The sequence below is a fragment of the Apaloderma vittatum genome, unplaced genomic scaffold (genome assembly GCF_000703405.1).
Source record: "Apaloderma vittatum isolate BGI_N311 unplaced genomic scaffold, ASM70340v1 scaffold3404, whole genome shotgun sequence".
NCBI classification, from domain to species: domain Eukaryota; kingdom Metazoa; phylum Chordata; class Aves; order Trogoniformes; family Trogonidae; genus Apaloderma; species Apaloderma vittatum.
The window spans coordinates 32,981-57,739 of NW_009710773.1; the positions used below are offsets into that span (position 1 = coordinate 32,981).

General features: G+C 41.4%; 1 protein-coding gene across 1 annotated transcript in view; it reads right to left on the minus strand.

Annotated features, from left to right (window-relative positions):
* Window positions 1–1,498: 1,498 nt before the first annotated feature.
* Window positions 1,499–24,759, minus strand: part of CHID1 (chitinase domain containing 1) — a gene marked incomplete at its 3' end in the record, with an annotated part of 40,015 nt that continues 16,754 nt past the window's right edge. The window contains exons 8-13 of the mRNA XM_009867379.1: window positions 9,483–9,584; window positions 6,989–7,144; window positions 5,461–5,513; window positions 3,598–3,735; window positions 3,167–3,297; window positions 1,499–1,682 (exon numbers count right to left, since the gene is read on the minus strand). Coding sequence (XP_009865681.1) covers window positions 1,499–1,682; window positions 3,167–3,297; window positions 3,598–3,735; window positions 5,461–5,513; window positions 6,989–7,144; window positions 9,483–9,584 — 764 coding nt within the window. The remainder of the gene's footprint in view (window positions 1,683–3,166; window positions 3,298–3,597; window positions 3,736–5,460; window positions 5,514–6,988; window positions 7,145–9,482; window positions 9,585–24,759) is intronic.

Here is a 24,759-nt window from a genome sequence, read left to right on the forward strand (position 1 = left end):
CCTGCCTACTGCAAACTTCTGGTTCACATCAGGATTGAGGTTTTTCCAAGAAAAACTGACACCATACTTTGGTCTGCATCACGGAGCAGTCTCAGAGTGCGTGGAACGGGTGGGTGACTTCTTTTGGATGAAACAGCAGCAGAAGAAGCACCACCTGCTAATGAGCTCCAGTCCATACAACCCGGCTAGAGCGAACCCAAGGAAGCGAGGCCCCCAGGCTCACTGCATAAGCACTGGGTCCCCAGCACCACTTCTGGGCCAGCCTGCTTGCGAGTAACGAAGAAGAGGTGATTTTAACAGATTAGAGAAAAAAGAAAAAAAAAAGCAATCAACTGTGCTTTATCAGGATTTACCCTCAGAGCTCGCTGAATAAAACTTTGAAAGCAGTGCCCTTTAGCAAATGAACGAGTACGCAATTGTCTTCCTATAAATTCAATCAACTGAAATTGCGTTTGTGTTACCAAGAAACTTCATGCCAACTTTTAAATCTAGACTGGTGATACTCAGATCAGTTTCAACAAGCCTAAGAGAAGTCCTATCTTGGTTTTAATTCGGACCCCTTCCCCAACACTCATGGCAATACTATTCACTGAATGCACTACTATTAAAATTAGGTAAAGATGATTGCAAAACCAGTTTTAGATTAAAAAAACTCTACGCTGCTTTCTTTTAAGACTTAAAAGAATAGCCTGTCTGTTAAAAGAACCACACATACACTACACATCAAACAACGCTCCGCCTTTAACAAAATACAAATGATCTCATTACTAGAACACTGACAGTAAAGAGAATAGACAATCAGAGTCTGGCTCTATTTAAGTTGCAAGATAAACAAGCCCTGTCTTACAGTATCTGTACTCAGAAACATGTATTCCATTATTCTTCAAGCCAGCCCAATTTTTCAGTCATCAGACACACTAATCAACAAAACAGTGCTCCACCTCATCAAAAAACAATGGGGGAGGTATAAAACAGTCAGAGGTGGGGAGGCAAGAAAATCAAAACAAAACAGGAACTCATAGAAACAAACTAAAACCCCAGCATGTTTGGGGGTTTTGGCTGTTCATTTGTTGTGGTGGTTTTTTTCTCAGAAAAAGGAAGAAACTCTCCCAGGTTAGAAATAAAAGAAAAATATCCAACTGCCTGGAGCCAACACTTCAGTCCAGGCAGCCCTGTCTGTGGTGACCAAGTCCCAGAGTGACCATGTTTGGGCTCAAAAAGAGGAGGACTTCATGCCTTCTGAATCAGAAGCTTCCCAGAGGGATGGACACTGCACACAATCACAGAATCAATCATAAAATCATAGAACGGCCTAAGCTGGAAGGGACCTTAGAGATCATTTTAATCCAGCCTCCCTGTCGCCAGGGACGCCACCTCTCGACTAGATCAGGCAACACATGGGGACCGAACGGGATTCGAACCCGCGACCTTGGCGTTGTTAGTGCCACACTCTACTGACAGAGCTCACCAGCCCCACAAGTCAGCCCAGGGCACTTACCCAGCCCCAGGCGAGCTCCTACAAAGACATTAAGTGTTTTCAGGAGGCCCTTCTCACACTCGTCCCCAATCAATCTGCACTGGAACTGAACAGTGCCGATGTTGTGTGGGACAGTCAACACCAGGCAAAAGTTACTCACTATCCCTCTTGGCACTGAGCGTGAGTGAGGATGGGGTAACGGAAGCTAAGGGAATGACAGCGGAGCAATCCGGATACACACGGAGCGATTCCTGTTCTGCCTTGTTTGCTAATCACCACAGATCTGAAGAGATTCAGTCAGGGCCAGGCACGGCTTTAAGTCCACCACTAGTGATCTCACAAGCCCTAACGAGGCTCCCAAAAGCACTGAGTTTCTTTCGCTTCACACTGGGTGCTGACACACATACGCAGATCTATGAACGTCAATAAATTTCACTTACAATAAAGGTTTCTGGTTCCTTCTTTGTTTGAAACCACAGAAGTATTTTTTGCAATCCCACCATGCTGTCTTCCAACAGTTAAGAGTACAACAGTAAGGAATGATTTCATCATTACTTTGTCAACGACTGATTGTCTAAATATTGCCTGTAGCTAATTCACTAAAAATGATCCCGCGAGACAGCCAATAAGCCCACCATTTAAAATCTACACAACCGACTACACTTTTTTAAAGACAGACATACCGAGATACCCTCACTCACCCACAGCCAAGGTGCCATCGTACAACTGAGCCTCGGAACCAACCACTCGCCTCATACGCACCCACTACCGCTCCCTTATTTCAAAAGAAATAAGGAATGTGTTTCACATAAAACCCAATTATAACAGCTTTTGTATTTAACATCATACTTACAACTTGGACAAGCTGAAAACCACTAATAATTTTCCTTCCTAAGATGTTCTACCTACTTTATATGAATTAACTTGTCTTTCACGTTCAGCTCATGTTCATCTTCCATTCTTGAACAGAGAGAGGGACAGATAATCCATGGAAGTAACACATAAAAGAATATCCCAGAGGGAATTTAATAACAATTTAAGAGGGAAGAGCTTAATAGTTCCCCTAACGAAGATGAAACGTGGGCAACAGGTCAAGAGGATGTTTGATCCTACAGAGCTAATTGGTCCACCGGCTTGTTTGAATTACTGGTATCTCCTCAATGCTACAGAAACTATGAGCAAAATGGATTAAATCAGGAGACGGAATCCTGGTATGCAGGGAAGTAATGGAAATCCCAAGAGAATTACAACATGAAGAGGAACGTTGTAACAACCTTGAAGCTCGAAAAGTAAAAGTATTCTTGCAAAAGTTTTTTGCTAACTTCTGTAACACAAAATCATGAGTCACAGTTGGCCCAAATCTTCTTAAATTGCCGTTAATAAAGACACTGCCATGGTAATTCGGGGAAAAAGCTCACCTCTGTTTCTAAGTACCACTTTCTATTACCTGCTATTTACAGAATGGCAGGCAGCCAACAAAATCTGCAGTAGAACTCTACAGCCTCACTTGGCTTGTAAGTAATCTTATTTTCTATCTCTGAAAAGCACACCGCATTGTCAAATTAGCTTTCCCCTTGCTTCAACTGGCAATTTATTACTTCAATCTTCTTAAGTGTTTAAAAATAACCATTAAAATCCCTGTTCAGATTTCTCTAAATGAAAAGGTACGCGCACACAGCACTGTCTCACAAGAATGGAGTTAGTCACATACGTATTTTCAACAGCTACGTTTGCAGCGAAAGCAGCTTGGATGCAGAACATATTCAAAAGTTTTATACTGCCAGGTGGAACATCAGAGAGGTACCTTCCCTCTTTCAGTGCTACACAAAAAAAAAAAGAAAAAAGGACAAAATGTCCCAATGATTAAGAGAGATTCTGAAGAGCAGATAGCTAAAGGGAAAGAAAACACAATGGAAAATAGAAGGTTATGAGATTGAGGAGCTTGCTGACCTACTACACATCTCAAAAGGACGCCAAGGTAAAGATTCTGCAGAAAGGCTAAACAGCTTCTTACACTTCCGGGTTTACTGAAGAATTATTTACCCAAGACATAACACATTCAAGGTGAAGAAGACACCCTGTCAGGTTGTGTTATCAGGAGAGGACCTGCTGGAACAAACTGATCATTAGAGTAGCAAGCGCCAGATGGTTACGTTCTGACAGGATTTTAATCCAGCGGTAGGCTTTAATGACCACATCGTAGCGGTTCGGACGCCCGATGCTTGCCAGCCAGAGGGCAGAAACCCCTGCCAGAAGCACTAGAGGCAATTTGCGGAATCACAGGCACACCACCTTTATTTCAGGCTCAGCATTTCACACAAACTGTGTCAGAACTAAATATGCACAGGAAAAAGCAGCTTCCCAGCAGCTAAACAACAACCGTACTCAGTTGATTAAAACCCCAGAATGCGCTATAATCTCCGGGATCGATTTATTGTATTAACAAGTGGTACTTGTGACCGAGCGGCAACAGGAACACATGGTTACCACAAATATAAGCTGTAGTTCCTACTGTAACACCACCCAAGGACAGACTACGTTGTGCCGTAAAAGAAAAATTGTTTTCATTTCCCTTAATCCTGATATATATACATACACAAGCCCATACACATATACATATTACTTTTTACAGCGGGTGTGAAGGAAAAAGGATATTACATGGAGAGGTTGTATATCTTTTCAGTAAACTGGTAATCAAGTAATTCTACCTTTAGCTTACGTTCCGCAATAAAACAAACAGGTGATATTTTATGCAAATAGGAATTCTACTGAAAGGTACTTTATGAACTTCTGGGCTGAAAAAAATATTCAGCGAATGAAGTCTACCTATGTTCAGAGCCTCCTCCCATCACGTAATTCCTATCCTAAAGAAAAATATAAACATGAGACCAGCAAAGGTCTCTGCACTCTGCAGGTAATCCTAAGTCTAAGATACACTATTAATCGATTTAAGCACATACTACATTTACATCAAGCAATTTAAGAATATGCAGTTTGCCACCAGAGTTTACAATTTTCCATCTCTCATATGAAAGATGAATAAAGCACATTACGATGAACGTGCTTTAACAAGACCACATACACCTCACCCTGGGTCAAGGAGCACTGGCATGTTGGGGACTTATATGTGCAATAAATCTTCAGATGCAGAAATCCAAGAGAAATCTACAATAAAGAAGTTGATAGCCAATACACTGCACGGTACTGAATAGATGTTGAATTAATTTTAACACCAGTATTTTAGCTTAACATCACTTAACGGAGCCATGACTCACTCCTTCAACACTTTCTACAGGTCATCACTAACATATTCCAGTCACCAAGAACCTGGAAGCACAAATCCACTAAGGAGTCAAGGTGAGAAAAACAAATAATCAAGCCTCCACTTCCACACTGGACTCCGCTTCTGAGCGGCTAAAGAAGTGCGAAGGAGCAGGATCAGCCTCAGCCATGTGTCTGATTAGAGAATGAAAAAACTTGATGCAGCCAGAGTATTAATAATGGAATAAGGAAGCTTTTCTGGCGGGAGGAAGGAAGAGCATTTCTAAACAAGCTGTGCCCATCCTGGGATTTAATTGGATGTGACAGGGATAGTTTGCAAAAGACTCATAGATGCTAGAAACTAGGCCTTTGTTACAAACAGCCTGTTACCAGAAAGCTTATTTTACACTAATAACCTTTGTTCTGTTTTCTTTCAAGCCAGAAGCTTGGCCTAGTTTGAAGCTAGTTTACCTTGAGCGTATTTTACTATTGGCATTACTACACATGGCATAGATAGCAAAGACTAACACAGAACTGTGCATATTCCAAAACATATTTCTGGAAAAATAAATTTAACCCTTGACCAGTATTTAACAGGTAGGGCAGCAAAGTGAAAATTAATGTGTTAACACATAAAACTCAAAGACTCCTAAAGACTTTGTCCAGAACCCTGCTTCTGGTAGATATCTGAAATCCCAGTCTGTCAATAAGGATCATGTTACCAGAACCATTCTCCGTATAAAACACTGTCCCGTACTGTGTGCCAGCACCCTGCCTACAGGTAAACCCAGTCTCTGTCAGAAAAAGTTAGATTAACGACACATGACTCTTAGCTCGGAAGTTTTTGCTATTAATTAAAAAGGAACATGAATTAATACTATTATATGGTCCAGAAGAACCTAGGAAAAGTAAAAGTAGATGTCATCGCAGTCTGCAGTATGTTTTCAAGTAGAACTTCCATTCCAAAAGTTTAGAAAAAAGCAAGATCCTTTTATTTTGCTAGATAGTGCTACACTGCCACCTGCAAAACGAACTGCAAATGTAAATATTACAGTAAAGCTACATTAATTGTCCTGAGCTGTATAATTAGGCTTGTAAATCAACCATGCTCTGACTATAGAGTATTTTACCTGCCTAACCACTACAACTAACTTTACGGAAGCCACTCTCTTATATTCACTGTAGAGCTTTCACTGCAGACAATGGCTTGATTTTCCCCACCCTGTAGTCATTTTCTATTATTTAGCCAGATGTAGACACAATTCAGCACTGGGAGAAAAACTGTGTCTACAGTATTAGGCCCCTGCCAACAGCCAAGGTGAAGCAGGAAGACAGCAGAGGCCAAGTGCAATGTTACAAATTGTTTGTGGATCTGACGTCATGTGCATATAAAAATGCAAGCCCTTGCCTCATACCGTTTGCCTCAGACAGCCCTCCGGTGCCTAACCAGCAATCTGTTACTGTATTGAAATATCCTGGTGTAATGAACTCCATAACTCGTAAAAATGAGAACAGCCACCTCTTGTGCTTTAGTTTTGCTTCTAGTTGGCTTGGATAAATTTCGTAAATTAGCAAGAAATTTCTCAACAAACTTCACTTTCCTGTGTTATTTTCTTCTGGCTTGATGCACTTATACCCTGACTGTATTTCTACAACTCTCACTGTTATTATAGGTGGTTATTACCCAAAAACTAAAACAACCTTTTTCCTTCGAGAATCAATATAAAATTTCAGGCTGTCTTTGGAACGCTTCCCTTTATCTTGTTATAGATTTTTGTCTCCAGGTGAGCTTATTGCAGCATTTTACTCAAAAGAAACTTGGTGGCATATTGCTGTTTGAAACCAGTATCAAATTTCCAAGTAACAGTTAACAGCTTTGGGAGCAGAGAGAAACAATCTTTTAGGTCAACAGCACGAACCCCCCAAATGACAGAGAGTAGGAAAGAGAACACTGCAGAACATTAGCACAAAGAGGGCAAACGGCACGTACAAACAGGGATAAAGGAAAAAGGGAAAACTATATAAATCGTTTTTCCACAGGATTTCTAACAAGACAACGGCGCCATCTGTCTGCACCTCTGTGCAGGGAAGGTACACAGCTTGCTCTAAGTGGTGAGCTACTATTCCGTGTGCAGACTTCTCACTTTTGCCAGTTCGCACATTCACATTTCTAAGCAAGAATACTGGCGAATTTCTGCGTTTTGTGAGAAGATACCATCCATAAGTACTTACTATGCAGAGAAGTCTTACCTGCTACCAAGGATTGGCTCCCCAGAGGCTCCCAAAGCAGAATAGTCCATACCATAGAAATTCAGCCCTAGAAGTATTTTATTCCTCCATTTTGAATCAGGATCCAGCACTTGAACACAGGCTCGTACCCACGGAAGAGGGGAATTTGGGCCAGGTCTGTTAAGTTGGGAGAAAAAAAAAAAATCAACCAGGTTGCCAGAAAAAGTACATGTTCGTTGTCAGCCTTCTCTTTTTGACCAGAGTAATTGTAAAGAGCAAACCACGGCACACAACAACCAGTGCACGTTAATCTACAATCCTATGAAGGTTAAATGCACGTTCTTTGGTGCCTTCAAGTACTGATGCACAAACCAAGCTCACCCTGCTCCTGACTTTGTGATTCATTTCCCAGGTGAAAGGACACAAAACTTGTTACAGCGGGTAGGAAAACGTTTCCATCTAGCCCACTTTCTCTGTTACTGGGCCTGGAACAACACTCGCATCATAATTCAAAACTCTCTATGACTTCAGTTGTTTTCCAATATCACGCTCTGTGATTTACTCTAAACTGGCACAACATACTGGGACAAAATTCGCCATTTACTTACAGAAAGAACTATAAAATCAGTGACTGGTAAGCAAGACAAGGTTTCAATGATTGCTTAAACACTTATTTATGGATATAACCCTAAATAGGCAATTACCTAACAACAAGCTACATTAAGAAAAAGAGAAGAGCCTTAATACCCAGGGTAACTGACTTGACATACACAGAGTATCAGGATATCATGCTCATTCCATCCTTGTCTCATCAGAGAGGAGAGCAGGCTTTATCTCAAACACATAACAAAAGGCACTCACTACCATGATAAAAGGAAAAGTATATTCTAGTCTTACAAATATCCACATCTTCTACTCCCTACTAATTACCTGCCTCAAAGATTTTGGGTTATCTGTGCCATTAAAACTCAATGTCATACTACAGTACAAGAACGCTGCTGGAATATTTAAAGGCAAAAAAAAAGGTGAGAAAATATCTATTATACTGCATTTCATATACTGAGACCAATCAAAGCAAACTCAAGCGAAAACGATTTAAATTCTTCTTAATCATATCCTTTCTCAGACAAAAAGCACGACATCTCAGAACCTACATTTATTTCAAACACAATGGGTGTCAACTGAAGAATGCCTCACTCCCCAAGCGAAAAAAGATTAGCAGCTCCAAGTCAGGGCTAAGTAACTTAAAGTACCAGTGAGAGACTGAAGACGTCTGTACCACAACACAACCTGTGATTTTAACAGGGCATAAAGCGTGGCACAGCTTTGCCTCACAGGAAAGGTGCAGCCTCCGTCACAGTGTTTCAAAAATGCCTTCAGGGTTCCAGATGGATTTGTGGAGCCTGCACAAAAGCCCTCGGCACCTCACCCTCCGAGAGGTCAGATCGACCTAGAGGAAAGCGAAACCAGATACATCCGTGCTGCACATCCCAGCAGGAGAGAAACACAAACCTGTTTGAACCTGAGCACACATCACTGCCAGGCTGTTCTCCACTAGGGCTCTAGGCTCAAGAAGAGATAGGAAGGAGGCATATAAATTCTGTTCAGGAGAGACAACCTGTTACATCTGTCTAGACATTATCAAAATGCTAATATACGGCAGGTGACAAAGGTTTTAGTGATGTAATGAACACAAAAATGATGGCATTTCCAAGTCTGTCAGTTTATCACAAACAACAACTCCAGACAATGGCCTTGAAGCAAGGATATACACAATCTCCCAGGACTTCCAAAAGTCTATCCTCACCTGCACTCTGGAGGCAAAACAAACCATGATTTTGGAGAACAGCAACATAAAGAGTCTCTGTAGAGTTTAAGGATTTCTGAACTCCATTGCTGGTCCACTTTCACACAGATAGAAATATTAAATTCCTGAAAATTAACATTCATGTACAAACTGGAGATTTGTGCTATTTTCCAGTTAGATCAGCTCCTTGATCTGCTTTCATGAACTGCTGCACAAGCAGCTGCATCAGTACAAGGGAGGGACTAGTGGAAGAACAGAAACACATATTCAAGTATGTCTGCATCAGCAGTGCGGCCAAAGTGCCCTCTGCTGCCACAGGATGAAGCAACTGAATTGTCAACTGTGCTTTAAAATTAAATTTTTAGACAATGACATGTACTATTTTATTTGTGTACCTATCTTGTGCTAGGTAACTAAAACCAAAAGAACCTAGGCTAGAAAAGAATAAATGTCACAGGACCAGTAAAAGGATGATTTTTGAGTACAGAACCTTTCACAATAGCTGGGTGCCAAATATACACTGTTGTTAAAGTCCTGAGTCACTGGCTTGTTCAAAAATCACCTCTTCTAATTATTAACCCAAAACTTCAGCAGCTGATACAGCTGCACACTACTAAAAAGAAGGAACTCATACTGCAGATTTAATAGTGCTTTAACTGGGAGTCAGTTCCCTCAGCAAGCTGCTTCTCCTGTTAGATGGAGTCTTACCGCTGGGGTGTTGAATAGTCGTATGTCATGAGACTGAAGCCGTCTATTGCTGAGGCCAACTGATCAAATTCTTTCTTTGTGAACAGTCCAGGCAGGTCAGTCCTTTTAAAACAAAGCAAAACAAACACACCAGGAAGACATACATTACTACAATAACTCTCTCCTTCAGATTTCAGACCATCTGATACCTCATTCTGAAGTGGGGGAAAAAAATAAATAAATAAATTTTAAAAAATCAGTGCCATTCTTATAACAAACACCTCGGAAAAAATAAAAATTCAGTGCTACTTATGTTGCCAGTGGGAAGAATTAGACTTTCACAGCATACTTACCAAATAAGCATTTCCAGGATGGCTACAACAGTGATCTTAAGGGCTGCGGACTAATCAAATTGCGTTAGATAGCAATCAACTGAACTCGGACAAGCTTTTATTGAACCTTTAATTGCTTGGCCTGTCAAACTGGTTTTGATACTTCTAGAACTAAGATACCTGAGCCATACTTATACAAATGGATGGTTACAGCCGTCGATATAAAAACCCATAAACCAAATGTATTTTTTTATTAATCTCAAAAAGAATGATTATTTCAGCTTATACTGTACTGAAGAAATTTTCTCTCAGTGGTGAAAGACACTTTAGTTTCTTTTAATTTCTTTTTAAAAAACCTCCTAGGAAGCAGAAGGCTAATACAACTGCTTGCTTTTAGCAAAAGGCTATACAAACCTCTTTTCTTCAGACAAAACCATATCCATTTCTTCTTTTAGGGGGCAAGAAGAAATCCGTTCTGTGACCTTCTCTAGACAGAAGTCTAGTTAGGCCTTTCGCATATCTTTGTACGAAATATCAAACACAGCTCTTCCATCTTTTTTTCTTTTTGCTTATTCTTGATTAACAAAATCTAGCACTGGGTTAATATCTACCTTAGGTTCATGGCTGAGGCAGGGGATTTTTGACAGTTTTGGACTCCTATTGACTACTGACTTCCCCCAACCATTCAACCCAGAAATAATTAATGCACATAAGTTGCCTGAAAACACTGCGTTTGTTTCAAAGAGAATGTGTAACACTGAACTAGCAGCACACGTAGCCCAGCAGGGAACGTGAAGCAGCCTTGAACACTGCAAAGGTGGGACCGAACTAAAAAGGAAAAGCTGCTGCCAGGAGAACCGTGTCCTCAGCCAGAGGAGACAGACAGTGAGAGAAGGAGCATATTGTCCTAAATAGCCTGGGAGAGCAGGGTTCACAGGGGAACATCGTAAAAGAAAATAAGAAAAAAAATAAAAGATGGTTTAACAGCTAAAAAATCTGCAGTGTGACTGCCGTTTGAGAGGCAGAGGACTGTACAAGATTGCTCCAGAGAGTAGGGGAGAGAGAGTAAAGAACTTAGACCTTCCCAGTAATATCAGAAACTGCTACTCGATCTAGAAATTAGTAGGCAACCCCTGTCCAGACATGGTACGCATTAAACACACTCACTATCTATCTTAAATGTAAAACCAAGAAAGATATCCCAGTGACTGATGCGAGCAATAAACCGAAAAATTGCTTATTTTGGCCCTTAACACTTTTGGATCCATCCAACAAAACGCACCGTGTGGATCACCAGAGCACAAGAGCACTCGTTTACAGGGACAGTTCCTGTTCTCTCCCATTAGGAAAGAGGTTACCAAGTGGGTTACAAAGTCCAGGTTACAACGTGAGGCATATTAAGTCATTTAACATGTCTGTGATAACACCACAGAATCATTTAAGTTGGAAAAGATCTTTAAGATCATGAAGTCCAGCTGTTAACCCAGTGCTGCCAGTTCCACCCCCGAACCCTGTCCCTGAGCACCACATCTACACAGCTTTGAAATCCCTCCAGGGCTGGGGACTCCACCACCGCCCCGGGCAGCCCGTGCCAGGCCTTGACAGTCCTTTCAGTGAAGAAATTCTACCTTATACCCAATCTAAACCTTCCCTGATGCAACTCAAGGCCATTTCCTCCTGTCCTAATGCTTATCACCTGAGAGAAGAGACCGACCGCACCTCGCTACAACCTCCTGTCAGGGAGATGAGGTCTCCTGTATCACATTATCAGGGAGCAAAGCACAAATGCTATTTGCAAGTCAGGTCATCGAACTCGACCAAACATCCACCGGGTTATGCAGCTGCAATGCATGAAGCACAGTGGTGGTCTGCAAGTCCCAAATTTTGCTTCTTGAACTTACCGGTCGACCTCAGTTTTTTGGATAGTTACCTTCTTGTCACCCACCGCAACTGCAAACTACCGCTGTTTTACAAGAATAAAGCAAGCGAAAGACATCTTTGAAACAATGTCATAGCAACTTGGATGTCTGTAGGCAAAGCAATTCCCCAACGCAAGCTCCAGCAAAACACATTTTCAGTAAATTGATTGTGATTACTCATGAAGGGAAAAGTATAAAAAGTAATTATAATGTGTATTAGATATTAGGGCAAGTTGAATTGCTTTACAGATTAAGCTGGGTAGTACTTTAATGAAATTTCTATATGTAACTTGCCCTCTACATTCATTTTTCATATATTCTGTCAAGAAATATGAAGGGAGGAAAAAAAAAGCAGCTTCTAACTGAACTACTTCTACTAAAAATGAGTGCCATCTGAGGAGCAAGGTCATAAATTTCCAACTTGGAACAAACCCAGCGGCAATGAATATGTTTCGTCCCTTCATGGGCAGTGTTAAAACACCACCACTTTTCACAAAAAACACGCCCTGCGCCCCAGCTCGTTGGGCACCACCAGCCAGCTCGGCTCTAGCCATGCACTTTGGGAAACTGTCCACTGGAGCAAAACCAACACTATTTGATTCATGCCCTGAGAACTGTTCGCAGTCATGAAAATCAGCACTCAGGGCTAAAAAAATAAATATTTTTCAACAGCCATTACGCTTCTCATTTGAGGTTTTCTAATCATCCTGATATTTAATTGCAAAGGTAACTCAAGGGCAGGTATGTTCTACCGACTACACTGTTGAGAAAACCAGCCCAGAGAGTCGAGACTTGGCACAGAATACACAAAGTCCAGGAGAATAAAACTTGCAAAGCCTTCGCCAAAAAGCCCGTCATTTCTAAGCCTTGAATGCAGTTTTCCAAAATATTCAGTGAAGTGGCAGAAACTTCATCACCACTTATCAGCACTGTACAATATACATGCTAAAACCAGCTTGTTATTGTCAGATGACTGATAAGCTGGTGGTTTTATCTGTTCACTATCAACAGCACAAACGTGAAGGAGCAGAAGTCAGGTGTGTGACCATGAGTAATAGGAAAAGCAAATGATTTAATATATCTGAAAAGGCTCTTTGCAGAGAATTAACCCTGACATTTGAACTGCTTCATTTGTTTTATCTTCGAGTTCACCGTAAGTCGCAGTTCAAAAATTACATCTCATTTGGAGTCTAACAAATGTACATGTTAAAAGAGTGAAGTGGAACACTAAATACAAGAGAAATCTGCTGTTTAAAGAAACCAGCTTCCAGTGGCCTAAAAAAATACTGAAAGTACGCAACATGCACTATAAATATGGAACAATTTCGGTTCAAGAAGTAAATTTAAGCAGAAAATGGTGTTCTTTTTATGATAGCTTACACTAAATCCTTTTTATTGCTGTTCTAAGAACCAGACACCTCATATGATATTTGCATTTGGTTTTTTCTAACTCAATACCTTAAGCAAATGTCATTCACTTTCCTTAACATTCATCTCAAATGCAGTAGTGTTCTTCCACGATTCTTCTATCACTGTTCAACATGGTCAACTCTGAAACTTATTAAATGCTAGCAAAAACCCCAACTATTCAGCTTTGGAAAAAGCCATCTCATCTTGGCAAGATTTGCATCTATATGGACTGTAAAAGTTGCTCCATGAGGAGAAATTCATCGCAGAGAGGAAATCGATGGCACTTGAACTGCAGTAAAAACCACTCTGGATATTATATATACAACAAATTATTCGTTTCAGCTGAGGTCTGGATAAACATCCATCATGGTGTGTACAGGATATTATCCCAGGTGCTTGTGCTGGTTGATAGCAGCTCAGTACGAGCCAGCAGCGTGCCCTGGCAGCCAAGAGGGTAAACCCATGGTAGGGGGCATCAAATACCTCCCAGCCAAGAGAGGGGATTGTCCCGCTGTGGTCAGCAGTGGTGCAGCCTCACCTCGAGCACTGAGTGCAGTTCCCTCAGTTTAAGAAGGATGTGAAGGTCCTTAAATGTGTCCAGAGGAGGGCAAAGCTGGTCAGAGGGCTGGAAGGTACGGCCTATGGGGAGAGGCTTCCCATTGCCTGCTCTTAGTCACGCTGGTTGTTACACCAGCAGATGAGGCTGCCTTGCTCAGCTCCAGTGTCTCTCCTGATGTGACGTGTCTTTCCTCTTCAGTCTGCAGAGAGGTGAAGCGGTTCTGCAAGAGCATCCAGGCTCGGGGGAAATCCTCCTTCTGCAAGACTTCCCCTTTGCTTTGGTGAGACCCCATCTCGAATCCTGCGTCCAGTTCTGGTGTCCCCACCATAAGAGGGACGTGGAGCTGTTGGAGCGTGTTCAGAGGAGGCCACAAGGATGATCCAGGGGCTGGAGCAGCTCTGCTACGAGGACAGGCTGCGGGAGCTGGGATTGTTCAGTCTGGAAAAGAGAAGACTCTGGGGGAGCCTAGGAGCTGCCTTCCAGCACCTGAAGGGAACCTACAGGAAGGCTGGGGAGGGACTTTTTACAAGAGTGTCCAGCGATAGGACAAGGGGAAATGGGTTTAAGTTGAAGGAGAATAGATTTAGACTGGACCTTAGGAAGAAATTCTTCAGTACGAGGGCGGCAAGACTTTGGAATAAATTGCCCAGAGACGTTGTGGCTGCCCCCTCCCTGGAGGTGTTCAAGGCCAGGTTGGACGGAGCCTTGAGTAGCCTGATCTAGTTGAGAGGCGTCCCTGGCCGTGACAGGGAGTTTGGACCAGATGATCTCTAAGGTCCCTTCCAGCCTAGGCCAGTCTAGGGTTCTAGGATTCTATGACACTGCCATTGCAAGCTTGCTTCCTTCCACGTTATTGGTCCCCCTCTCTTCTGTGTGTGCCGGTGGGGGAGTTTTTGGCTGTGAGTCTACTGCAGACTGGGCTTAGCACCAGCCAAACTCCTTCTCAGCCTCCCTGATGTTACACAGCGTTCTCAGCAGCTCCTGTAGCTCAGCCCCCTGCTGCAGGAGGTCCTCCACCAGGGTACACCTTGTGCAGTCCCTGCCCCAGGAGGAAGGTGTAGGCACTGCAGCCCTTCTGGGTGGAGGCGCTGGGCACTGCTGGGGTACGTGGTGCAGCCCTCCCAGTCCGAGCTGCAGCCTTGGCTCTCAGATGGGTGCCCAGCATTCTGCCCTGAAGGCCGGGTGAGTGCCCTGGACCTGCACAGATGGTCAGAGAACGGAGTAGCCCAGTTGCTGGGCTACTCATACTTCAATTCTCTCCCCTGAGCCAGCATCACAGCCCTCCTTCAAATAGGCCTCCCCGGGTGCCCTCCCATGCCATGCCTTGCCAGCCACTGTCAGGAGAGCTGCGGGCTCCTGGCAGATCTCTGTGCTCCCCTGGGGTTTCCCTGGCTCAGGAACCCTCTCTCTGTTCACCATGATCTCTTGCTCCACTGCACAACATGCCTGCACCAAAGCTGATCACCTCGACAGGTCCTTTCACATGTAAAATAAAAGCAGAGGAGTTTGTTTCATAGCCTAGAATGTCTATTACCTGATTCTCCCAAATAGCGTATGGTCACATGTACCAAAATCCTCATTAGTGCTCCTGATAGGTATTTCTATAAGGTTTCGACTTTGTAGTCTTTCATAAGGAAAGACTGGAAAAAATACTTCAAGCATGCAAGCCACTTTCATTTACTTTCAAATGAAACTACATTCTCAATTACTTCTTGTCTCACTATGATTACTCTCCAAATGAAATAAGATAAGGGAAAAAAAAAGGTCTTGTAACTGACTGCTATTCCCTGCAAGTCTGAACTGGTTTCCTGTTTGGTTACCTCACCTTCTCCTTCCTTTATACAAGAGAAGTCTTCTGTAGCCTCAGGTCTTTGAATAGTCCTTCATAATGGAAAGCTGATTGATTTTCTGTTTCCTGTATATATCTACTTCAGAAGTCATCTTCTCAGTAATGACTTAATTCTCTTGTTGTGTGTAATTGTAAAGCAACTGTTTGCAAATCTTCCCTTTTCCCACCTTTCTTCATCACCAGATATTATTGGTTTTCACAGCTCCTTCCAGTTAGCTGCACTAAAGTATAATGCTACTGCTTTTTAAGAACACAGACCACTGAATTCAGTCAATGCACAATCACTGAATAAAAATTCAGTTTCTTCCTGCATCCAGTCTGTTCTACAGCAAATAGGTGAAAGAGCTAAAATCTCTACCCTGTGCATCACACAACTATAATGAAGCAGCCAAATGTATAAACAAGATAAATCTGAAACCATTTTCTCTTCAGAAAAAATCCTCTTGGCAGTTTTGTAACTACCCCATTTCTTTTTAGGTTCTCCAAAACTCCATAAGGATGACAGCTCACTGAAGTAATTCTCCACAAAGGTACTTAGTAAACAGTTCCACACAGATCCTGGTTTCTGTGGATGTTTTGCAAACCAATTCTCTGGTGACGTATAGATGTTCCATTTACAATGTCTTCTCATTGCTGGGGCTTGGGGGAACAAAAGTGAGTCATCTTCATCGGTCCAGCCCTCTATTTTCATGAAGTGGCAGGGACCTGATTATTAAAATTGTACGTCTGAAACTGGTCAAATGCTAAAAAAGCTTTTGTGGAAAGATGAAGAATGGAAGAGATAAAGCTTACAAACACCTTGTTTCCTCAGAAATCACTCTAAGAAAAGAATTAAGGCCTGTCTGCAATAGTACAGGATGAGGCAGGCAAGTTAACAACAGGATCCTGACACGATACAGCTGCTCAAAGCTATGAAAAATAATTACAGATCTAATCCTTGCTGTCAAAAAAAAGAATGTGACCATACTCAGTGATTAACCAAAAAAAGAGATTCTCCCAGATGAAATCAGATTTAATACATAGTTGGGGCTGAATTCCAAGAAGCTCATAGGAAATTTTAACAAGCACAGCATGATCTCCATGTCGGACCTCTCCTCCTCAGTGAGCATATCCTTGCAGACAACATATCAAGGCTTTTAGAGACGCGTGTTACTCATTAAGCTTTGCAGAAAACACGTGTTTAGTATTCAAATACGTTCACAAGCACTTGCAATACAGCATTCTTTTGCTCTATTTCCTTTCTAAGGACAAAAAGTCGCAAGAGCTGAAGAACTGCACGCAATGAGACGATCCAAATCTCAGTTAAATCAGAGCTTAAACACAGAATCTGATTTTGTGGCCTAGAAACCCAGATCAATATGGCAAATCAGGGACTGCACGTTGCAGAACCAAAAGAGTTAGTCCGCTGAACCATAATGTTAAGGTCAGTCCATTGCAGGAGAAACAAGTAACACAAATCCCAAGTTAGTATAAATTTCTTCTTCCTCCATAAAACCAGCGCAATCACCACTGCTCACATACGCTCAAAAGTGGCTTTTCACCTGGTTCTACTCTTAGAACACTCTTACAATTTCACACGCTAAAAGGATTGGGACAGTCGAAAGCAGCTAACCCCCATCTCCTGAACATCCCCAAATCATGTTTTGCTTATGTAACAGGCAAGACTGCCTTTATTATTAATAAAGTCAGAGAAACAACATCCCAAGAGGTAAGAATTATGAAAGAATATGCAAATGAAAAAAGAGGAATTTTAATGGAAACATGACAACTTTGCAGTTCATTTCTTATGAGTTGTAATAGCCTGAATATTCCAGGATAACTACTTTAGCACATCCGGGCCAGACGTTAGGGAGAGCCTTCTAATGGTGCAGGTAGTCTGGAGCTAGATTGCTAGATTTTAAGAGCTTGTTAATTTTTATCACAAGTCACAGAGTTCTAGTTTATCTGCCTTATAATAATGGACCTTCCAATACTATTCAAAATAGTAGCACAAATTCAGAAATAAAGCCTGGAACCCTACGCGCACGCTGCCTTTGGCTGCTGCACTAATTTCATGATAGGGACCGTAAAATTCAGATGTCTTCAAAGAGCTTAAGGGCTATGTGTCAGTTGTCCTCAGAAGAGATCACAATTTAACAAAAAAACAACCCACAAACATTCTACAAAGTACATCCTACAAACACAAGTCTGATTTTAGTAGCACCACTGATCACGTTCAAGTTTTCTTAATGGCAAGAATCTCCTAACCAAATTCTCACATTAGATTAGGACATTTAAATAACAACAACATTAGGACATTTAAATAACAACAACAAAACCCAGCCAGTTTGACAAGCAAGAAAATTTTAACTGAGTGCTAAAATTCACAATACGAAAGCTCCGGGAGTGGTTATTTCATACAATATGAGTGCTTCGTGTCACTAGGGGACTGTAAATGATAACAGACTGACAAGGAGAAACTTGCTGTATTTTCATCAGTAAACAAAATGGTATTTATGCACCAAATGAAATTTTTGCAGAACGCCGAGGGCTGGCACTCATCCTTAATATAAATATCCCATCCCAGCTGTTGCCTTTGCAGTACTTGTTCTCCAAACAGGGAGAAATACGGGATCTGTTCTTGTCACGGAGTAGACTAACAGTTTTCATGGAGCCAGACTAATTACCTGTGGCCCATCTGGTTTCAACCAGTAACAGAAGTCAAGAAGGAGAAACATGCCAACAATTATATGTCCTGAAAAGAAAGCATGAAATCCCAGCAGACAGCTAAGGGACAAATGAGCCTGAAAACTGCAGTCCTCAGAGCTGAGGCATGCTGGCAGAGAGCAGCCTGCATCATTTCCACTCTATTTTTTTCAAGTAACTTCAGAATTTGTAGCTGAAACTCTTAAGCAGACAAAAGAAAAAAATAAAAATCACCTGTTTGACAAAACCAGACAAATTGAACACCAAAGAAGTACAAGTTTCTTTCAATACTTGTCACTGATAACTGCTTTAAAGCTGTTATGTTGCTCTGGCCTCTTCAGAGGAGTCATTTTAAGCAAGACTATGCATAAAAGAACATCTATGATGTCACCATTTGTTTCTCCTAATTTCCAAACTGTTCTAGCGTCTTTCATGCCAGGGCATAATGCCCAGGCAAGCCATGCTCCAATAGCAGAACATCATGCAAAACAAGCTTGTAGCCTAGAGCACACGAGCCTAATTTAAAAGCTCTAATACACCAAATGCAGGATTAATTCCTCCTTTCAAAGATTAAAATGCCCACCATTTTTCTTCTTCCTTTTCTTTTTTTGTGTGACAGTTTTCCTCAGCTGAAACTTATGCAGTACTTCCTCCACAGCAGCTGGCCCAGAACTGTTAGAGTCACAAACACCAGGCATGAGTAAGGAATATGTTCCACTCTTTCTTCTCTTTGACTGTCGTTAGTGGCCCTACAGGTTATTTTAATGACTGTCCCTAGCAGGAATTCAAAAACTGATGTGTACACCTGCTTCAGGACCTGTCAGTGCAGCCAGGTCTTGGCCACATTAATTTTGTATAGTAAAGGTAGATCTTAAAAAAGCCTCTTCTAAGAATGTTTTTGTTACTCTCAAGTCCTTTCTGAACCCATAGGAAATGCATCGAACCTTTCCCGGCTGCAGCCAGACATGCTGTACTGAGCTGGCAGCACAACAGCCAACAGCAAAACCAGGCAAGGCATCGACGAGGGCAACAGATGTAGTTCAGAGGCATTAACAAGCATCCAGATTTACTGCAGCTAACAGAATTCCATTTAAAAAGAGATGTGACTGACAGACCTATACTTAAAAGCCTTGATACAGGGAAGAGACCAAATGAGCCCAACAGCATGGCTCTGAGCATGGTTCAGTAGTATTATAGTAACTTGAAAAGTTGATTAAACTTTCTCCAGTAGCTGTTACTCAGAAGCAGCCAGTAGTCATTTCCTTTCCAGTTTTCTGCTCCCCTCAAGATAAACTCACGTCTCAAGCTGTATCTCGTGATCCAAGTCACACATTTGACAGGTTCTCTAATACGCAATAAAAACTATTATGCCAGCCAGCTAACCTAGACAGCCCACTTAAGAGTCATTTCTATGCCTTGCTGAGCGCTGAATTTTATGCAGAGTGCCAGACTTCAAAAACCTCTTCATCTTGAAGGACTACTTTAAGTACAACATCTCTTGACATGTAACTGTACTCTCCATTTGCCTGACAGTGTCTTTTTTTCTCTTTTTTTGGATACTCACAGGAAGACTGATGACTACGGGAACAATGGAAGGCAATGTGTTATTACCAGCTAGGCACCAACGAACAGGAAATTGTGTATAGTTAGAGTTGTCAGATTTTCCTTCTCAAGTCCCATTCTCTGTACATCGCTTGTCCAAAGAGATTGTCTTCCAGCACCAGATAATTAGCAAAATCACACATGGGAGAACACCCCTGGTGCATACGCTAGCTACCTCCCCAATGAATACCCACTGATCGTTTTCAGAATGTATTGCTTTCATGTGACCTCATGTGTCCAACAAAAAGTGAGAACGATAAACACACATGCAGAAAGATCAGAAAAGTGCAGCAAGAGTATTACTGATTCCAACAAGATTATTACAGCCAGGTTTCTCACAAACATTTTAACCTTTCATAACGTGAAACGGCAGAACAGAATCCCACTTAAACACTGCTTTACAAAGTTGTTTTTCTAGTATGTTATTTGGCATAATCTGATAATTTAAAATTCCCTGTGAAGCATGCAGTAGGTTTCCTGCTATTTTGATCCCTGGCATTATTTACTTACCAAGATTTCAAGGCTTGACATTCTGGCCCACAAGCCTTACCTGAGAACATTGCTAAAAGTAAGTAGCACTTCCCATTTCACTCCAAAACTGAGACATCTTAGAAGCTGTTTATAATTTTATTGAATTTGTTTACCATACGTTATCATAAAAATTACCCTGTTTTTTACTTGCACGTTCTGCATCAGAATTAGTACTTGCTAGAAAAGTTTCTAAGGAAAACATTGGCTGTATACTGGAATAGTGAACCCACAAACAAGTAATTCTGTATACTCAGAGCAACTGGATCTGCAGCAACTTGTTTTTGCGGCAAGAATAAAGAATAAACTGAGTAACTCAAATCATAAATTTGGAGGAGTGGAAGTTTAGAGCTGGAAAATACTGTCAGTATGGACCTAAAGAAGCTTCACCTAACTGCGAGAAAGGCTGTATATTTTTTTATTTTTACTTTTACATATGCAGATACAAACATGTGAAGTCAGGGATGCTTGCCGTATTTTGAACAAGGAGCATACATTATGTTCAAATATTTGAAGAGAGAAAAGTAGCTTGGGCTCCTGCGGCTTTCAAATGAAAGGAGCTGCACTACTGCTGTGCCTCTCACAAAGGCAATAAAGACAGACAAATTTGATATGGATTATTTGCCAAGATTGCAGTAGCTTTAATACACTCTTTTCAAAGTCTAGAATCTAAAAAAAAATGTGAAAAACGAAAGACATGCTCAACTACAGACTTAATTGCATGTGTTTCATGAGCAAGTAACAAGTTGTAAGCAAGACTGATACATCGCTCAAATATTTTGCAAACTCTTTAAAGATCAAACAGGCATTATAGTGGAGTATTCTTAAAGTGAGGTCTCACAACCAATTAAAACCACAAAGGAACATCCGCTCATTCTGAAGAGTCAACTAGTGGCGCAACGGGGAAAAAAAAAAAGACTGCTAAATAAATATCCCTTCATCAACAGCAGAGACACTGGGAAAAACTTCCCAATTTCTCCAGAAATTTTTTTCTTCGCTTTCTACTCCACCAAGAGAACGGCTTTTAACAAGATAACATCTTGTCTTCCTGGAAATAAAATCTCTTCCTCCTCAAAGAACGGATTAATATACAGCCCCCATACAGTCCTGAAAGGATTTCAGCTATGTTTTTTCAGAAAAGTCAAAATATTTGTCCAAATTACTATCAATCTTAGAATAATTCTGCCTAAGCAGCATTAAACTAAATAGGGATCTCTGTAACTGCCTCTTATTTTCCTGCAGGAAGCTAAATTAACTCTGTACGTTCACAACTCATCATAGCAAATCCCACCGTTCAATGAATGAAAAATGCCGCTCCAAAGCTATCAAACAAGACAGTCTTTTCATGACAAAAATACAGGAATTTAGAACTGGTCTTGTCTAGTCTCTGCCCCTACTACTACAAAGCTGAAACAAAACCAGCACAGCACATTCCTCCTGATCTTGTACAGCAACGGCAACAGATCCAGCTCCTAGAACAAAAAGCAAAACCAGCACAGCACTTTTCTAGATAGTACTAAGCACCATTTCAACATAAAATGCACCCTCTTTAATGGCTCAAATCAAAACCATTTTCAGGCTGAAAAGAGGAAAACTGCTGAATCACAGTAAAACTGTCAAGGCTTTACGATCTTCCTACTCTGAAGACACAGAATGGCTCGAGATATTTTCAGTTTTTCCTCAATATCCTTTGTCTCACAATGCATACATAAACCAAAAATAGATCTTCTCATTGCTTTTTTGTTTTTTTCTGAAAAAAAATAAATCAAAATGTAGTGACGAGAGCACTTAACCTCAGCGTAACCCAAATCAGTTCGCAAACCTTAAGGCTTCAGACTGTTTGAAATGTAAGCAGTGCTATGCTTTTCAACTTTTTTTTCCCAACCAGAAGCAGCAGTTAAACATGGTAGTTGGGGAAGGGATGGGAAAGAAGCCCACTCTGAGATGACGTGTATCACGTGGCAAACTTCTCAGAGCAAGGAGAAAGCAGCCAGCACAGTACCTGACAGAAAACATTTTGTCATAGGCAAATTTTTCACAACTCATAAAAATTCACCTAAAGTTATAAATTCAAAAGCATGAGCCTCTTTCAGTGTTTTAGACAACATTTTGGAAATGTTCACCTGACATTTTAATTCACTGAGGCTAAAAGCAAGCCAATAAAGTCTCAGTTTAATAACAGAATGCCAAAGCCTATCTTAGGTAACTTCAGCTCTTGGCTCTTCTTTTCTGTGTCTGCCCCACATGCTCTGTTTTTAATCACAACCAGAAGAAAAACTTCCCCAGATATCTAGCTCGCCTAAAAGGTAAGCCTAAGGAAGGCTTAACAAAGAATGCCTTCAAAAAAATCCGTTCGTAAAAGAACTAGCTTGAGTCCCAGGTGTATTCCCTGCACAAGGAGCTGCCTTCAAGACAAACGGGTATTTGTGAATGTCTGCTTTGCTCCTGGGACCGAGGAAGAAAGTTTCACAACAGAGTATTCTTTTTCTTCTTCCTTCTGGCTCACCTCTGCTTCCTCGCACTCTTCCACCAACCGGACATTTATGGAGCGTTAATTCTACAACCCAAAGAAATTAAGAAAGGTGTTGCTCTTTTTTTTCTCCACGTGCAGTTGGACCACCACCTGCTACCTAGATGTGTAACATCCAGCCCAAAATGTGTATGAAGAGTCCAAAATTTTCCTAGGTGTTTCTACAGTGTTTTACCATCTGACATTACTCTTTTTCTAGTGATCAAATTGAAAATTCTTTACAGTCAACTAGGAGTATTTTTATCCTTTGTTTCTAAGCTGATGTAAAGACTAATATATCACTGTCACTTATACAGCCCCTGCTGACACATTTGAAGACTTATTATGTCTCCTGACACTTTTTTCGTCTTTTTAATATACTAAATGCAGTTCTTCAAACTTGCCTCAAAGGAGACATTATCTACACTTCGAGCCATTTTTCTTGCTTTTCTCCAGACACTCTCAATTTTCCACATCCTCTTATAAAAACAGCACACCACACTGAGTCTTCCATGAGACCTGCCTAGCAAATAATCACCTTTGGTCACCCTGCGAGCGCCCTGCCAATTGCCTCCAAATGAAAAGTGTCCCCCTCCCCTACATCTCACAGCACTGTTGCCTCAGCACTTGGAAATTGTCTGACTCTCTTCCAACAAGGGTCTGCCCAGAAACCTGCCATACATTTCCATGTTTTACTTCTGCCTCCTTAAAATAGTCCTTTTTATCCGTCTTTACTCTCATGGCATTAATGCCAGCCAATTTCTCATGTTTTGGGAATAACTTCAAGATCTGATCACTTGCTTGTAAATGTTTACTTATCAGTCTGGTGTCTTCCTCAAAGTTAAAAACAATCCACCAGCCTTACTGTTTTAGGGAAATGCTTTAGGCCACTTTCACATGAGATATATTGCCCTGCCACTTCCTCAGCCCAGATTTTGCAGAGGCCCAGCAAAGACTGATTTTTTTAAACTCCACTTCCAAGTCTGGGGTTTTGGGTTTTTTTTTTTAAACACATATTTAGGCATAATATTAGTTCACAGCTATTCTATTTGGAAAGAGGCTTGGTTTTATCAGCACAAAAACATCCACGCAGCTTTCACCGGTATAATTTCTGCAGTACCATAATGACTGACGTGCACATATTCAAGCCAAGAATTTAATCAAGCCCAGGCTTAGCCAGTACAAATGGAGTTACCCACCATCACCAGCGTGGAGAATACACCCAGCTACCCATGGCTGTCTTAGAAATGGTGCTCAGAGTTTACACACGCAGCCCTAACCACGCACATTAAAAGCAGTAGCACACCGAATGTTTGAGACAATCTATCAAAAGACAGTCTGAAAGTCTTCAGCAAACCATCTGCTCTAGCAACCACTGGCATAACACAGCAAACCCAGCACCTTGCTGCAGACACACGCACCCACCAGTCTCCCAGCTCAAAGGAGAATCACCCTGTCACACACATATGCACATACAGAGTTTTCAGAGTGTAGCTTTAGCTCCTGCCGTGCCTCTTGGAAGTCACATTTGCAGGAAAACCACGTGATTCCTGGACATCAGGTGGATGGAAATACGAACTATCTCAGTCTGTGTTTGCCACACTGGTAGCTCTACACGCCCTCTCCATGACAGCAAAGCTTGCCAGAGGGGTTCCTGCCTCCCAATCAGCCTGCACACGCACGCCCACTTCTTGATTATGCCAGAGGACATGTCTCTGGACAATGCTATGAACAGATATATAAAAATTGCTGTCAAGGAATGTAGAAAATGACTGGACTTAAAGAAAAAAAGAAACAACAAAAAACCAAAACCACAACAAAAATCTAAAAATTGGTTTTTGCTTTAAGTTTTCTTTTAACCCAGACCATTCCACAAGCAAACCACAAAACAAAGGCTTCACTGGA